Source organism: Microtus oregoni, unplaced genomic scaffold (genome assembly GCF_018167655.1).
Source record: "Microtus oregoni isolate MIOR12 unplaced genomic scaffold, Mior012 000005F_ref0000423, whole genome shotgun sequence".
NCBI classification, from domain to species: Eukaryota; Metazoa; Chordata; class Mammalia; order Rodentia; family Cricetidae; genus Microtus; species Microtus oregoni.
The window spans coordinates 39,087,768-39,106,421 of NW_024543064.1; the positions used below are offsets into that span (position 1 = coordinate 39,087,768).

Here is an 18,654-nt window from a genome sequence, read left to right on the forward strand (position 1 = left end):
GTGATTCCAGCCACATGAGAGGCCAAAGTAGAAGGACTATGGGTTTGAAGCCAGCCTTGCCAAGTGAGACCTCATCTCTGAAAACAAACCAAATCAAACCCAAAGGCACACATTCAGTCCCTTCTTTAAGGTAGTTCTGACACCCTTGCTTCGGTAAAAGGTGAAAGTTTAGACTCTCACATCAAGTAGTAAACTGCTCAGCTGCTCAGGATTAAAGCTCATGAAGACAAAGCGTGACTATTTTCTGCTTTGTTGGGTTACAAGAGTGTTCAGCACGTGCTGTATCGACTCAAACTTCAGGGGTGAGGGCTAGCCTTAATTGTCAACTTGATAGAGTCTAGAATCACCTGGGAAGAGATTCTCAGTGAGGCACTGTCCAGATCAGGCTGGCCTGTGGGCTTTTAAGCCTTTGGGAACTATCTTGACTGAACTGAAGGAGGTGGGAAGACCCACTGATAGGCCTCCCATTCCTTAAGCAGGCGATCCTGAACTGTGTGAGAGGAGAGAAAAGCACTCAATCTTGTTATAGCCCAGGCTGGCCTCAAATTTCTGGTAGTCCTCTTGCCTGTTTCCCAAGTTTTAAGGTTATATGTGCTTTAACATTTACTACTGGTAGTCCAATCTATTTTTCTTCCATTTCCTATGTTTTTGGTATAATTTCTAAGAAATATTGAAGAAATCCAAGGTCATGAAGCTATTTCCTTACTCATTCCTCTAAGTGCAATGCTTTAGTTCTTAAATTTCATTCTTGTATAGAAAAAATCACGAATCAAGCTTCTTTGGCATCTGGATATCTGGTTTCCCCAGGACCAAGGTTGACTCGATTGCTCCTTTCCCAGTAAATGATCCCACATCCTTGGCATCCTTGGAGATCAACTGGCTCTCCTGAGGATTCATTTTGTTCTGCTTTCTTCCACTGGTATTGGGCTACTCTTAACAGCAATGCACTGTCTTGATATGCACTCTGAAACTACAGCTTGAACTCAGAAAGTGTAACTCTTCACATCTTGATCACTTTCAAGACTGCTTGGCTACTGGAGCTCCTTTAAACTCAATATGAAAATCTGACAAAATTTTCTATTTCTGTAAAAACACCTTTAAGGTCGATATAAGAATTGCACTGAATCGCCGGGCGATGGTGGCGCATGCCTTTAATCCCAGCACTTGGGAGGCAGAGGCAGGCGGATCTCTGTGAGTTCGAGACCAGCCTGGTCTACAGAGCTAGTTCCAGGACAGGCTCCAAAGCCACAGAGAAACCCTGTCTCGAAAAACCAAAAAAAAAAAAAAAAAAAAAAAAAAGAATTGCACTGAATCTGCGATGGATATAGGTATCAATTTAAATTACATCAATACATTTCTTATTCCATTCTACTCTATAGGAAAAATATAATTCCCAATTATTTATATTCTCCTAATTTCTTTTTTTTTTATTGTTTGTAGATCTGAGTGTAAAAGGTTTGGTCTTCACTGATAAATTCTTTTTCAGGCTAATCTAGATGAAACTTTTCTTAATTAGTTTTTAGATTATTGCAAGTGTACAGAATCGCAGCAGGTTTTCATGTGTTGACTTCATCTTGTTCAATGCTGACTCATCCACTTGTTCCAACGCTGTGCATGTTGTTACACGGGTTTTTCTCATAGATGTCTGTTGCTACAGTCAGAAAGTACCCGTTTATTTCAAGAAATGGTACTTTATCTTATTTTAAAAAATGGCATCATCTGACTCTTTTTTGCTATATATTACAGATTATACTGCATACTTCAATGAATGCAAACCACCTATATATACAGCCATAGTCCAGTGGTTCTTAACCTTCCTGATGCCGCAATTCTTTAATGCAGTTCCTTATGTCGTGGTGATCCCCAACCATAAAATTATTTCATTTTGCTTCATAACTGTAATTTTGCTACTATTATGCACTACAATGTAAATATCTAATATGCAACCCCAAAGGGTCATGACTCACAGGTTGAGAACCACTGACACAGTCCATCCTTTATCTTCTGTAAAAAAAAAAAAAAGATTATTTTTATTTTCTTGGTATGGGTGTCTTAAGTGCATATAAGCCTGTGTGCCATGTGCAGGCCTGGTGCCTATGGAAACCAGAAGAGGATGCCAGATGCCCTGGAACTGTAGTTACAGTGCTTGTGAGCCACCTTGGAGGGAATAAAATCCAGGTTCTTGGAAAGAGCTCATCTCCCAGCTCCTATCCTTTAATTTACATTCTTGTTTTAAGCGATACTAATAGTTTACAATAGCATTGGCAGTATTTATAGTATTTCTCAAAGTGTATTTATATGTTAAGTTCTGCTTTGACCTGACGGTTGGCTTTTACATTCTCTCTTCTTGATTTCAAGTAAGTCAGAAAGTCTCAGAGAATATGAAGAATTGAAGTGAATGCCTGTTAGTCTTTTGAGACATAAATTTCCAATCAAACAAGGACATAATTAAGGAGATTTCTCACAAAATGCCACTGTAAATTCTATCACATCAATGAGTTTATCAGACTCAAAATGAAAGGCTGTTTAGCCATGGAGATGGTGGTGAATAGATTACTGACTTTATTCTTTAGTTGCTCTTACAGAATAAAGCATTTCTTTATACTAGGTTATACTTGTGTGGGAATTTAAAACATATCTTACCACACAGTATTCATTTCTTTCAATGAAGAATAGACAAAAATTTTCAAAGTTCTGGATATCAAGCTCTGTATCATGAAAGCTATGTTCACCAGTTTAATTTGTTGCAAGAACTCTTTATATTTTATTCTAAAAAAAGATACAACTATGTTTTCAGCTTTAAAGTCTTAGACACTCCAGAATACACTGATAAGACATGAGATGTGAAGTCACCCATATATTTCCAGCCATATATTTAAGTGTGTTGGAAAGGATGTGTATATTTCATGTTGTCATTACAGGCCTAAGCATACACGCTTCTCTTAGATTAGTGAACCAGCAAAACTGTAAGTGGCATCAGAACCACATGAAAAGCTTGTTGGAATAAGAGATTGCTGGGTTCTAGCCTCAGACTACAGGGGAGTATTAAGTGATCCTTTAAGACCGTGCCTTTGGTGATTAGCACACTTAGCTGAGAAGGGATGCTTACTGACTCTGCCTACTTTTGTAAATGGTCTGCTAGAAAGATAAATGCTTCAAGTTGTCCAAGAGTTTTTCATTATTTTATTCAATAGTATGTTCCAACTCAAGGAAAATATTATTAATTGCTAGCTATTAATTTAAGTTAAGTAGAGAAAGGATTCATATTCAGGTACAATATTTTTCATTTGAATAGTTAAAACTTCCCTCAGAAATCTTCCTAAACGTAGCTATTTGAAAATAGTTTTTATTAATATGTAATTCACATACTATACAACCCATCCACTTAGAATGTACACTTCTATGTTTTTTGATATATTCACAGATATTTCCTATCACTATCACACTCATTTCTATCACCTGAAAAAGAACCCACATGTCTTTCAGCGAGCACCCTCTCATCTGCCCAACTCACACCTAACTTCCTCCACAGTCCTGAGTTCTGGCTAACCCACTGTAATGGTCTCTAGAAAGGTCCTCCACAGTCCTGAGCTCTGCTAACCTACTGCACTGGTCTCCAGAAAGGTCCTCCACAGTCCTGAGCTCTGGCTAATCCACTGCACTAATCTCCAGAAAGGTCCTCCACAGTCCTGAGCTCTGGCTAACCCATTGCACTGGTCTCCAGAAAGATCCTCCACAGGCTTGTACATCTCAACACTTGACCCACAGCTGGTGGTGCTGTTTAGGGTGGCTTAGGGGGAAAGTCTCACTTGAGGGAGTCGGTCACTGGGAGTGGGTTTTAAGATTTCAGAATCTCAGCCTCTTTTTAGTTTGCTCTCTTTACTTCTTGATTGTGGCCGAAGATGTGATCTTTCAGTTTCCGGCTCCTTCTGCCTTTTCTTGGGACTGCTGTACTTTCCTGCCATGATGGACTCTTACACCTCTGGAAGGGTAAGCCAAAATAAACTCTTCCTTCTACATGTTGCCTGGCTCACCGTGTTTCACCATAGCAACAGCAAAGTAACTAATACACTTACTTTCTATGTCTATAGACTTCCTTACTGTAGACTTTCACATGAATGGAATCACTCAAATCTAAGCAGTGCTCAAGTTCAAAGCTAAAGTTTCTTCTGAGACTCAAGGTGAACTCAATTGTGTCTGGCTTATTTTACTTAGCATATTTTAATATTTATCCATCACATATTTTGATAATAGTGACTTTTTAATGGCCAATTGATATTGATATTTATTGGATATGTATATCACATTTTGTCTACTCATTTACAGTGATGGACACCTGAAATGGTTCCATTTTGTGGGCTATTGTGAATAATGTTAGAATAATCAATATTCTTTCCATTGTTCTTTTAGAAAATTGGAGCTTAGTTGAAAAGAGGGAGGAGGGAATCATATGAGCAAGGTGGGGGGCAAGATCATGAGCGAAAAACCACAGAGACAGCTGACCCAAGCTAGTGGGAGCTCAAGGACTCTGAACTGACAGCTGGGGATTCTGCATAAGACTGACTAAGCCCTCTGAATGTGGGTGACAGTTATATGGCTTGATCTGTTGGGGAAGGGTGGCAGTGAAATCAGGACTTTGGTGCATAAACTGGTTTTATGAAGCCCATTCCCTACAGTGGGATACCTGGCTTAGCCTTGATACAGGGGAGAGGGGCTTGATCCTGCCTTTACTTGGTAAGCAGCCTTTATTGACTCCCCAAGGGAGCCTTACTTCCTATGAGGAGTGGATGGAAGGGGATTAGGTAGGGGGCAGGAGAAGGGGAGGGAGGCGGAACTGGGGCTAGTATGTAAAATTAAAACATTTTTATTTTTTTTTTTTAAATGTTGGGTAGTACAGAAAGCCCTGTGGTTTTCTCCAGTAAGGGCTGCTCTCTCCAACCCTTTTGTCTAGGAGGAGTGTATCAGCAAAGTCTTGCTTCATCAGACTCAGCCTTCTTGGTCCTCCAAAAATTAAAACATTTTTAAATAAAAAAGAAAAAAATTAAGTTTGTTGCTGGATTTTTTATTGCTAACTTGGTATTTTTGTTTTAGTTTTGTTGCTGTTAACAAAACACCCAAGGAAACAACTTGTCTTAGTCTCTTTTTTATTGCTGTGATAAGACACTATAATCAAGGAAACTTAAAGAAAAGTTTGTTGTGGGTTTACAGTGTCAAGGGATTAGAGTTCATCATGTCCCCTGAGCATGGAGGCAGGTAGGGAGGTACAGTGCTGCGGTGGTACTGGGAGCTTACATCTTGACCACAAGCATGAGGCAGTGAACGCTACTGGGAATGGTGTGAGTCTTTTGAAAGCTCAATCCAGCACCCAGTGACACAACTCTTACAATAAGTCCACACGCCCTCACCCTTCCCTAACAGTTCCACCAGCTGCAATTCAAACATGAGCCCATGAAGGCCATTCCCATTTAGGCATGCTTCCAAAGTCTTCCTCCTTCAGTAAAACTTCACTTCCTAATAGCTCATTCAGTTATGAACTTATTAATGGAATACTCATTGATTGGTGAAGTTAGAGAATTTATGATCTAATCATTTCCCAACAGCCATATATTCTGTGGACTAAGCCTCCAACAACAGTAAATCTTTGGGGAGACATTTCATACCCAAACAATGAGATTTAATTCATGACCTTCAAAGGTGCATATCCACTTCATATTGCAAAATACAATTAGTCTATCTCCAAGAGCCCCCACACTCTCCCCAAAAGTTCAAGTCCAGAATTACTTCTGAGACTCATGACAAACTCCCATCTGTAAGTTGATATAGATAAAACCAAGCACAAGTTATATATTTGCAAATAAAATAGCCCAGCATAAGCATTCCAATTATGTATGAATGTAGGCATGGTAAGGAAGGACCAGACCCATCAAAAACAAACAACAACAACAATAAAAAAAAAAGCCCTCGGACCCAGCAAGGAAAACATTCAATCCTGCATCTCCCTGTCTAGTCAGTGCTACAAGGGTCTGAGCAGCTCCGCCTTTGGCCAGGCAGGCTACAGTCCACATGGGCTCTTCCCTGAGCTCGCTCTTTACTGCTCCTAGTAGCCCTCCGCAAACAGTCCACACTCAACATTTCTCATTTCCCAAGGTTTCCCCTGAAACGTTTCCTCTCTCCCAGCTTTACACATCACCCTTTCAGGAAGTACCTGTAGAGACTCCAACTCTGTCCCACAGTACCCTACAATCCTTGCATTCTGTGGTCTGAAAGACCACCACCAGCAAAGTGAAATTAGGTCTGCTGTCAGCTTGAGCAGTAGCTGGGCACTGTGGTTCTGGGAGTATCACTCTCCGAGTACCTGGACGGCTTAATACTGGGAAACATCTTGAAGATTCCAGGAAACTCTGGAGTTCTCTCTAAAGCAAAGTTTTTCAAGTAAGTTTGCACCCTTACATTCTTGAGTTGCTGTGGGTGGATTATGGCCAATGCCTGAGATGCCTTCAAGGCATCTTTGCTATTGTCAGATGCAACATCCTTGGCATCTTCTCAGAGACACTAATCTTTTTAAGCAACCACACCTTCTTTTGGCACCAACTTCAAACATGTTCCTTTTCTAGCCAAAATGGAAGTTTTTCAAATCCTTCTGCTCTGCTTTCCCTCATGGTTTTCAATATAGATTTGTCTAAAGAAGCCAGCAATACCCATGCCTGTGGTTGGAATGGTGGGGTGGCCTGAGGTTTCCTCCACCAGGTTAATTAGTTTGGCACCCAAGTCAACCTAGCACAGTCTTAGGCATGGGCAACATGTGTACAAGTTTTTTGTCAGAATGTAAATACAAGCCGACTTCAGTCTAATTTCCAATAAACTCCTCATTTGTATTGGTAATCTCAATACAGCCTCTACTAACTGAATTTCTATCAGCATTCTGGTGTTCTGAGCTCTTATGATAATCATCCATTAAGCTTTACTTACAATGTTCTGGCTTTTCTAGCCTTTTTCTTCCAACTTCGTCAAATTCCTCCCATAACTAGTTCCAAAGACTTTTGAACCACAAAGTCATACATAGTCATTCATGATCTAATTTCTAAGTACTATTTTTTTTTGTGGTAGTTTTACACTGGTGTCACAAAACACCTGAGAAACAACATCATGGAGGAAGAAATATTTTAGGCTCAGGGGTTCAGTCTGCAGCTACTTGGTCTTAATTGTCTTTGGGCTGGTGTACAATAAGGCAGAACATCATGGCAGGGGCATGCATAGGATAGTGGCTCTTCTCATTTCAAATCAGAGACAGAGAGAAACAGGGACCAGAGTCAGGGACCAGATAAATTCTTTAAAGGTATGCACACGATGATCGATGTTCTCTTACTCCCAAGAGTCCATTCAATGATGAATTAATCAATGAATTAACCGAATGGTCAAGTTAATGAACTACTGAGCTAATCTCTTTAGGGAACTAGGCCTGCAAACACACAAAACTGTTTGTGTATTCAAAAACAATGTTTCACTGGCAATACAAAGACTTACATGTATTTTTATCTCAAGGAATTATTGTAGACAATTTCCCTCTTGGTGCTTGGTATTTTCCCTGCTTTTAGCAGTAATTTTTTAAAAAAAGATATGATTTTCTCTTTTGCTCTGAAAAAATACATCTAACAAAGAGGTAAATAACTAAACTTTCCTAAATATAAAAATAATTTTTTAATAATTTGTCCTTGAATAAGAAAATACATTGTTACCATTACATAATACATTGTTAAATACATTGTTACTTTTATATAATCAATTTTCATAATTCACTTATTAATCAACCTTTTATAGAAACTAGTATGAAGTTAGCTGCACTAGCATCTTTTATACTAGCAAAATTGTTCTTATATAATGTTTATATTAATGGTGAATTAGTTTGGACTATGTTGTAGTGGTTTGTAGTATTTATAAATACTTTTGTGTTTCAATAAGCCATATTTGGGTCATAATCAATTTTAGGTAACTAGGAATCTAACTAATTCAAGCAAGAAAAAAATGAATGTGTTTTAACAATAATGTGAAAATAAGAAAGCTAAGATATCAAAATCAATTATTTCTATAAAATGCGAAATAAGTATGAATAAAACTAAGTCATGATCGGCTTAGCCATGCCAGCATGGGAATCAGGCAGGCAAACTTCCATTCTCCTTTCCTGTCCTCCACTAACTCCACTGCTTGAAGAATCTGCAGATACTTACACGAAGACCCAGCTTTCCTCCTTCCTAGAAACTCTCTCATTTAGCTCCCTCCCTTCTAGCCCATCCCAATTCCTTCCTGTCAACCCCTAATAACTAGAAACATGTGTTTCTCTGTACCCACAGTGCCACACCAGGCAGAGACTCAAAAGTACTCCCTACTGGGCAATCCACAGCCATCATGCTCCAAGATTTAGAGAACAAAAACCAAGGAAGGGAACTGTCATTCGACAGAGATAAGACCACATAACAACATCTTGAGTTACAATCAGCTCAAACCCAGATGCAGAGACACCAGTGTAAAACTACAAACAATAACAGCTGGGACAATACCATTCACAAGAACCCAGCAACGCTACTACAGTAGAAATGTAACATAGCTTAAGCAAGTACAAGACAAGGACTTCAATGAATGAATGGATAAGGAAAATGTGGTACATTTACACACAGCAGCAAAAACTAATGACATCTTGAAATTTGGAGGCAAATGGATGGATCTAGAAAACATCATATTGAGTGAGGTAACCCAGACCCAGAAAGACAAATATTATATGTACCTTTAAAACATATGTACTCTTAAAACATGTCTACAATACTCCAGTGGCCAATTTACTCAGGTTCCACCAAGGGATTTTTAAAATCCCCCCGTAACACACTCTCTCTCTCTCTCTCTCTCTCTCTCTCTCTCTCTCACGCACACGCACTCGCAAAATGAATATACAGTGTAACTGCTCTTTTAGTCTTTGATCTCTATCTGGATTGTATCCACCACTGATACAAGTTAATCAGAGGTTAAGTTGGAAGGGAGTAAGCCTTAAAAGGTTTCTAGTTCACCTATAGCTAAAAAACAGTGCTAATGAAAATTTAACATATTTACTGTTAGAACTCATTAGGCAAGATTTCTTTTGTAGGCAAGATTTTACCAAAATAAATTATAAAGAAGAAAACAAATATCCAAAGATCCCTAGAACATGACTGTTGTCAACAACATTCTCTGTAGAGGATCTCGCCTTAGTGGAGGCACAATAAACATTTATTAGATCAAGCTTTTTCTGGACCATCAAGGAATGATTCAAGAATGCAAATATGTTTCAGGTTCGAATATAGTGAAAGTTTTTTATTTGCACATTGGCTATCTATTGGTGTACCCATATAATAGAGGGAGTGAGATAATCCTCGGAGTGCAACCAAAGACGCAAGAAAGTAAGGTATTCTATCATGCAAGTATTTCTAAAGGTTTGGAAAAAAAACCCCACAAAAACCAAAAAACCAGGAAGAAAGAAGCAGAGTCTACCTGGCTTTTAGCTCATAACTCGTTAGTATTCCAAATTTTAGGGTTAAGGCATGAGCCATTATACTTATCCATAAATGTAGAGTTCAAGTAAATTCAGGCCAGTTAACCTATCCCTTCTATCATTGATTTAATTATACATTTAATACAATCTTACTCGAATCATTTTAAAAGCCAAGACTGTGCCGGGCAGCAGTGATGCACACCTTTAATTCCAGCACTACACGAGGCAGAGAGAGGTGGATCTCTGTGAATACAAGCCCAGTCTATTCTACAAGAGCTAGTTCCAGGACGGCCGGGACTGTCACACAGAGAAACCCTGTCTCAAAAAAACAAATAAATAAACAAAAATTCTTGGAAACTTTGTGTATAGTCCATATCATAACAAATTCACAAAGACAATAAAAACATAAAAATATTTTCCTTTTATGAGACTTGTATTTTTCATGTTACCCTTAAGATAATTTTGTGCTCAATATTAGATGAACTAATGTCAATTTGTTTATCAACAAACTACAAGAAACACAAATTAAGATAGGAATGAAGTAAAAATATGCTTACAAACATTCACATTATGTTATTTATCATTCAGCATAATCTGTAAATCTGGTACTAATGAGACTCAAGATTGAAATGGCTGAGGAATGCGTTTAGTGAATTATTGCCAATCAATGCCTCTGTTCCAGGATAAATGTAATCCTGAATGGCAATATACTTATTATTACAAATTTCTAAGTACGGTACTTCATTATTTCAAAATGTCAATTTATAGAGTAACATTACATATATCTTTCTACCATATACCTGGCTATCTTTCCTTCAAAGTACAGCACACTGATGATACAGAAAAATTACAACCTGAATATTTTTGTGGGAATAAAAGAAACCCAATAAGCATTAAAGAGCTAAACCAGTAGCTAAAGATGTGGCTCATTTGGTAAATCACAAGTGTAGCATACTTATAATGCAGCACTTAGGAGATGGAGGAGGAGTAATATAAGCGCTAGATCATCCTTGGCTACATTTGCCAAAGACACATGGGGTCCTGTCTCAATGGAGGCCTGAGACACATGAGGGCTGGGGAGATCCTGTTTCAGAAAACAGAACAGAAGAGAGCAAAACTAGTCAGAGCACTCTGTTAATCTATTCCGGGGAGGGGGGGGGTGACACCATAATCAAACACTGCTTTTTCAAGATAACTGTTTCATGTAAATTCTTCCAAACGTTCACTTACATAATCAATTAACAAACATCTATTGAGTACTGAATTTATCCTAGGTACAAAGAGATGACCCCTACTTATAAAACAAACAAACATAACTGGGCCCGGTGTGGTGGCACACACCTTTAAGCCCAAACCTGGGAGGCAGAAGCAGGCAGATCTCTGTGAGTTCTAGGTCAGCCTGGTGTACAGAGTGAGTTAAAGATCAGCCTGGTCTATTAGTGAGTTCCAATTCAGCCTGGTCTACATCGCGAGTTCCAGGAAACCAAGGCTATATAGGAAGATCTCATCTCAAAACAAATAAACACTCAAACAAAACAGAATAAATTGCTCCCCCACCCCAAACCAAAGCAAAATAAACAAAAACAATCCCAGTTTACTGAGTGGAAGACAGAAATAAATAAACAAAGCAAAATCCACTAGCACAGTGTACTAGTATAGGCTTACAGAAAACAAAAATTAAAAATACAAAAATAAAAAAGATACAAAAATACAAAAAAATACAAAAAAAGATACAAAAATTAAAGCATAAGTTTACAAATACCCATAAGCATAGCACTTCAAATTAACAAATGTTAATATCTGCTTCATTTTTTAATGGATCTCTTTTCTAAATTCAGACATTTCTTGATTAACCAAGTGTTAATGATTAAAGAATTGCTAAAACATCTAATGGCTAGATGACCTGGGTGAATTTGCTTAACTCTCCCCCTAAGTTTTCTCATTAAAAATAATCACCCTCACCTAGGCTGGACTGTCTTGTATTTGACCCTCAGTTTCCATGTTCTACAAAGCTTTTGATTGGACTGGATCAATGGTGCCAACAGGAAACCATAGTAATGAGGGAAAATGAAACTATTTCTTTATATACTCCATATCAAATCCTAAAGTTGGCAATACGTCTATCAAAACCAGTCCTCAGCATAGGGCCTCCTACAAAGCCTATATAGAAAGGAATGATAGAAATCTATATAGTAAGCAGAATTTTCTGGACCAAGGTTTTCAAACAAAACACTGAATTATTTTCTGGCAAAGTGAAATGTCTAGCACCCTAAATCTAGTAAAATGTAAATGATTCATAAATTTAAATAAATCTTTAGAACTTGAAGTCATGATGACATTGGCAAATCTAGAATGGCATATTTACATTCTTACCTATCTAGCAGTCATGATACAGTCACTCATCACCACTGACAAATCAGCACATCAAAACATGAAAACTCTACTTCACCTCTTATCTTACCTCATCCCTTATGTCTTCCTGTTGTTGAGCTGAGAATATCTCCATTGCAGCCATGAGTCTCATCATTAACTCATCCACAGTTGTATTACCTAATGAGATGTAAAGGAGTCAAAGTTTTGTGTAAAATGTATATAACTCCAAGTTATTAAAATTATTAGAAATGAAAAGCTATAACAATAAAGAAATTATCAGCATTAGAAATTACAGAATGGCTGGGCGGTGGTGGCGCAAGCCTTTAATGCCAGCACTTGGGAGACAGAGGCAGGCGGATCTCTGTGAGTTCGAGGCCAACCTGGTCTACAAGAGCTAGTTCCAGGACAGGCTCCAAAAGCTACAGAGAAACCATGTCTTGAAAAACCAAAAATAAAATAAAATAAAATAAAAATACAGACTGGAGTCGGGCAGTGGGGGCACACACCTTTAATCCCAGCACTTGGGAGGCAGAGGCAGGTGCATCTCTGTGATTTCGAGACCAGCCTGATCTACAGAGAAACCCTGCCTCGAAAAACCAAAACAGAAAGAAGAAAAAAAAAAAACTGACAGACTAGAATGCTAGTATTAACAATACTTTCATATGCTGAGCAGTGGTGGCCCATATCATTAGTCCCAGCACTCAGGAAGCAGATGCAGGTTGATTTCTGAGTTTGAGGCCAGCCTGACCTACATAGTGAGTTCCAGGACAGCCTGGTCTACATAACAAGTTCCAGGAGAGCCAGGATTACACAAAGATACTGTGTCTGGAAAAACGAAAACCAATCAACCAACCAACCAACCAACCAAACCACCACCACCACCACCAAAAAATCTTTCATATGTTCAATAAGTAACAGTAAAGTAACACTGTGGCAGTTGCAATGTTAGAAAAACCATATTTAATTAGCAATTTTTAGCACCAGAAAGAAGAATGTCCAAAGCTGTGAAGCTCAAAGGCCCTTTCCATTTATAAACTCAATGGCAGTCATAACACTAGTCACAGCCACCAACTGCTCACTTGTCTATGACTAGGCTAAATTGTTTTGTTTTCACCTCAATTAATCTGCACAACAATTCTATGAAGTAGATAGTACAATTCAGATTTTCAAGAGAAGGAAAACCAGCTTTAAAGGGCTCAAGAAATCCACCCAAACACGATCAAGGCAACAATAACAGGGTCAGGACTTGAACCAGGTTAGTCTAATTCAGGAGCCAGTCCTTATTCCCATGCCCTGCATTTCTTCCTGTCCTGGGTACATTCCCCTCGCTTGGTAATGTGGAACTGGAGACTGACATTCTATACAACCACTAAGCTATGTTCTCAATCCTCAAAGCCTGCTTCCCTCCAGTCATTGTCTATACTTGGAATCACTGTTAAAAATTTCTCTGGCAAAACAAACAGGAATTTAATGTTTGAAAAAATATTTTCCTCAATTAAAATTTTCCCTTTGTATGCTTTCTTTTATTTTTTTGGTACCCTTTCTTTCTTTCTTTCTTTCTTTCTTTCTTTCTTTCTGATTTCTGTCTCTTCCCCGCCATCGCCTCCCATTTCCCTCCCCCTCCCCCAATCAAGTCCCCCTCCCTCGTCAGCCCAAAGAGCAATCAGGGTTCCCTGCCCTGTGGGAAGTCCAAGGACCACCCACCTCCATCCAGGTCTAGTAAGGTGAGCATCCAAACTGCTAGGCTCCCACAAAGCCAGTACGTGCAGTAGGATCAAAAACCCATTGCCATTGTTCTTGAGATCTCAGTAGTCCTCATTGTCTGCTATGTTCAGCTTTCAAATGAAAGATTACATTATGATCTTTATAAGGAGGGGTTTAAAAGATGCTTGATTTTTCCTTAATGTTATTTTACTCCTTAAATCTAAAAGAAACATAACATGTTTAAATAACACCTCCTAAATACCTAAAATTTTGCTTTGGGCGACCTACAATAGAGAAATTTATGAGAATATAAGAGTGAGATTTCTCTCCTCTCAAACCTTTAGGAAGAAAGACAGTTGGCACCCAATGTGGTGCAATTACATCCACATAAAACCAGAGAGAGCTTCGAAAGGAATTCTAGACACAAAAGAACAGAGTTCAGTGCAGCTTCTTGGTAGCTGCATTTTTTTTCCCCAAATGGGCTCTGTTTGCTGGCAGTGAGCAGGAGCACCATGGCTCCATTAAGATAGGTCTTCCTGGCCCAGCACTGAGAGTGAAGGCTGCATGGCTTCTATAGGAGGAGGGTTTCCTGGTTTGCACAAGTTGCACAAACAGCTCTAGCTCTTTCAGGATGCTGAGAACTTAAATGGGGTCTGTGAGAAGCATATTACATAGACCCACTGTGACCCCGGAGCTGGGTCAGCACGCATAGCACTCAGAGGCAATGAACATGCCTCTGCCACATTGAACTGGGCAGAATCAACAGACAGGGCTGCAGAGTTTGTCCTAGCCACGCCCACTTAGCATTAAAAAAGAAGCACTCCTGGTTAAAAAAAAATTAGATGCTCATGCAATAAAGACAAATTCAGATGGAAAAGACCTCTAAGTGGGTCACAGTGTTAGATAAATGTAAATAGCCTTGGGAGAGAGAAGGAAAAGAGCATAGAAAGGTATAGAAAGAAGTAAATCATGAGAAAAAAATAAAACAAAGTCTTTAAAGAAACAGAGTAAAGACAGTCATAGGTTAAAGGAGTAAAGAAAAATAAGCCATGTAAAGATGAAAAATACAGAGGGTCTGGATTACGTATATTATTATGTTTTCTTTGAATTTTTTGATTGTGAATGAGCTAAGTACAGAGAGACATTTCATTGTACAGACTGCTAAGCTAAATCAACATATATACTTTAAAGATATCTGGACTTAAGAATTTGGGCATAAAGATATGTTGCTTTGGTAAAGAAGTTCTGCTTTTATTTCCACAGAGGATGACAACCTGTGGATTCCTTCTAGACTAATGTGGTTTGATGGACCAACACCCCTCAAAAGGTCTCCATGAACTCCTAAAAATACTTTACCCAACAAAAGGAAGGAAGCAGTTTGGAGAGAACTACACCCAAATTTCCAAATATTGTTTATAAATCTTTGTTTTCATTTAAAGGGGGATATGATATAGAGATGAATACTTTTCATTGGTATGGATCTTGGTCTATTGATACAAATTTAAGGTAAATTTTGTTTTATAAATATATATATATATTTGCTCTTGATTAATATATTGTCTTTGTGTAGCTCATTTAAAAATGTAATGTATAATTAAGAAATACAGGTTAATAGATAGTTATCTATAATAGTCAAGCTTATGGTCATGTTAGTTAGCTTTTCAAGATGTACAAAGATAAATTTCAGATAGATAGGTATTCTTCAAACCTTTCAAAGACTAGCAGATATGGTATTTAAAATGTTTTAAGAACTTAGGACTTTTCATGACAATGAGACACATCTGCTCCTGGCAGCACCAGTCTACTATATGAGGATGATGGGCATCAAAGAGGCTCATCATAAAGTTTGTTAGTCACTAGGCAAGAAACTGCTCTTGGCTGAACTGCTTGATGGTATGCTATATGAACTGGACATGCAGGGCCCACAGAAAAATGACTGCTGAACTTGCCTAAAGGTGAGACAGTCCTTCAGGGTACCTGTTTCATAAAAGAGTCTGCCAGACATTCTGCAGGACACAGAAGAAAGTGACTGACAAGCTGCCAATAGAGGCCAAACAGTCTTTCAAATTTGAAAAAGTGTCAGATACTATGGGCCTGCAGGCTGAAGATGGATGCCCCAACTTTACAGAATTTTGGGTGACTCTTTAGGCAAAGAGATGTCTCTGTCAATTTCTAGACATTTGGAAGTTGCTTACAAAGCACTTCCTGCTAACTTAGGGAATATTATATCCTTCTGGGGTCTTTAATAGAGTTAAAGAATAGACAGTTACAATTAGTTTTCCTTAGTTATGATAAAAGATAAAAAGATAAAAATTTTATAACTGTAATTCTTGCTTGATACCTGTTTTGTTATATGTAATTTTACTACGTTAGAGTTATAGCCTTATTTTTTTTAGACAGAAAAGGGAGGTGATATAATTCCCCTCTGTATGCTGTGAATGTGTTTTGCTATCATTGGTTAATAAAGAAACTGCTTTGGCCTATGGCAGGGCAGAACAGAACTAGGCAGGAAAACTTAACTGAATGTTGGGAGAAAGAAGGCAGAGTCAGAGAGAAGCCATGTACCTGTCGAAGGAGAAAGATGTTTGCAGGTACCTTGCCGGTAGACCATGCATAGATTAGAAGAGATGGGTTAATTTAAGATAAAAAAGCTAGCTAGAAGTATGCATAAACTTATAGGTCAAAGAGTATTGTACTCAATACAGTTTTTGTGTGATTATTTAAGGTCTGGGTTGCAGGGAAATGAATGAGCATCCTCCATCAACAAACAGTTTCTCCCAGGCCTGTGATGTCTTCATGTCACATTAATAAAATGACATCAGGATGACAGAGAACAAGCACCCTTGATAGTGTTTTTTTAGCATATAAAAGATATGGCTAATAAGATTTTTCAACGGCCTTTATCCCAATTTCTATGAATTAGGGAGCTTCTGTGGTACCCAGCTCATAGTTTGTTCTCTCAAACAAGCTACAGGATACAGGCTATCTGGGCACTCAGAAAACAGAATTGGCCTTGTACTACGAGCTGCACTAAAAGTTTGCTACTCACAACCTATTTGATCTAGCTCGTAAAAACTGACTAGCTTATAACAAAGGCTTCATAAGTATCTGCTTGATAAGAAAATGGAGGAGCCAGAATGATGGCTCAGTCAGTGATTAAGAGAACTTGCTGTTTTTCCAGATGACCTAGGCTTAACTCCCAGAACCCACATGGCAGTTCCCAACAGTCTGTAACTCCAGTTTCAGGGGACTCTGCCACATGCTTCTAGTCATTAGGAAAGGAGGGACACATGTGACGCACAGATATACATGTGCTCATACACATAAAATAAAAACTAAATTTTTAAAAAAAGAATGAATTAAAAAATGAGTAGGTTATAGCTAAGGACCAATTTTCTTACTCTCAAAAGGAAGGCAATATTCCCGTGCAAGGGTTTTTGGAGTAGCAGAGACAATGTATCACCTGCCTGGTACACAGTATACAGTCATTGGTAGTTATTACTAATAGATATAACAAAGAGCAAAAAATAAAGCTCTGAATACTCGGTAGATATTGTTATTGGACAAGATTGAGTTTCCATATCTCCTTTGAAGTAACAGTGGCTAGGAGTCTAAGGAAGAGAAGAGTACTTTTTGGCACGCACTGGTAGTGGTCTGAATGAGAACTATCTCTATAGGCCCACGTGTTTGAAAACTCGGTTACCAGCTGGTGGTGCTGTAAACAGGGGTTATGGAACTTTTAGGATGTGAAGCCTTGATGAAGCAAGTATGTCCAAGGGGCATGCTTTGGGAGTTTATAACTTTGACCCTCTTCCAGTCTGCTCTGTTTTATGTGTGATCATATTTTATCAGCCAGTTTGCTAAGCTGAATGCCTGCTGCCATGTCTTCTTCATTATTATGGACTTCCCTCTGGAACCATAGGCCGAAATATTCAAATTATAAGTGAGAAAATACTATAGTTTTATGAGTGCTAACATATATCAATGTTCAGGCTTAAGCTATTGCTCACTCACCATGTTCAGCTCTAACAGAGACCCACTGATAAACTGAGCTTATATTATAGGTATTTCATACCTGAGTCTTTAATAAGGTCAGAGACTGAAAAGGGCACCAGTAATTGCAGTTTAGGGAAAATTGATACCCTATAGTATCAGTTCCCAAACTTGGACTCAGGAGCCTTTGTACTCTTATTCAAATTCTCAAAATAATGTTAGTTTATGTGTGTTATAGCTATTCTGTTGCTGTAATAAAATACCATGACCAAAAGTAACCTTGAGTTTAATTTTGACTTACAGTTTCAGAGGCATGGAGTCCATTATGCCAAGAAAGCATGGCATGGCAGCAGAGGTGGGAAGGCGTGGCCCAGAGGCAGAGCAGGCTGATAATATCACACAAGATATTAAAAGCAAATGAGAGTGGAGAAAGGCTTTATACTCTCAAAGTCTGCTCCAATGACACACTTACTCCATCAAGGCCATGCCCCTTTAGGGCTCTATAGCCTCCTCAAACAGTACCAACTGGACACCATCTTCCAGCACCTGAACCTGTGAGAGGCAGTTTTCACTCAAACTTTCTTAGAAACTTTAAAAAAGGGGACAAGCAAAATGGTCCAGTTGGTAAGGTGCTAGTGCCATGCCAGATAACTTGAGTTCAGCCCATAAAACCTATATCGTGAAGAACAACAAATAAATGAAATACAAAACTTAAGAAAGAAATTAAAAGAAAAACATCTAAAACAAAGTAACAGTGCCCATTATAAACTAAAACAAATGTTATATATTTATTTTTTTAAAGAAACATTCTATAAGAAAAGGCTAGTGAGAAGAGTGGCATGCTTGTAACTCGCTCTGTACTATCTGGCTCAACAGAACATAAGTATAGCTTTATATCTATTTCTATATGAAACTGGTGAAAATGTGCTGTATTGGTTGAAATTTATGAAGAATATGTGACTTTCTGCAGATATGTAGTCAGAAAATGAAGAAATCCTTTAACAGGCATTTGCAGTTACAATTCTTTGCTACTATACTCAATTGACAAGAGAAGGTTCTTCAAATTA

General features: G+C 38.4%; 1 protein-coding gene and 1 non-coding gene across 2 annotated transcripts in view; both read right to left on the minus strand.

Moving 5' to 3' along the window:
* Faf1 (Fas associated factor 1) overlaps nucleotides 1-18,654 on the minus strand; it is a 298,559-nt gene that overhangs the window by 51,592 nt on the left and 228,313 nt on the right. Inside the window, exon 15 of the mRNA XM_041652128.1 lies at nucleotides 11,979-12,067. Within this exon, the coding sequence (XP_041508062.1) occupies nucleotides 11,979-12,067 (89 nt within the window). The remainder of the gene's footprint in view (nucleotides 1-11,978; nucleotides 12,068-18,654) is intronic.
* LOC121448956 lies at nucleotides 4,880-5,008 on the minus strand. The gene has a single exon (XR_005974425.1).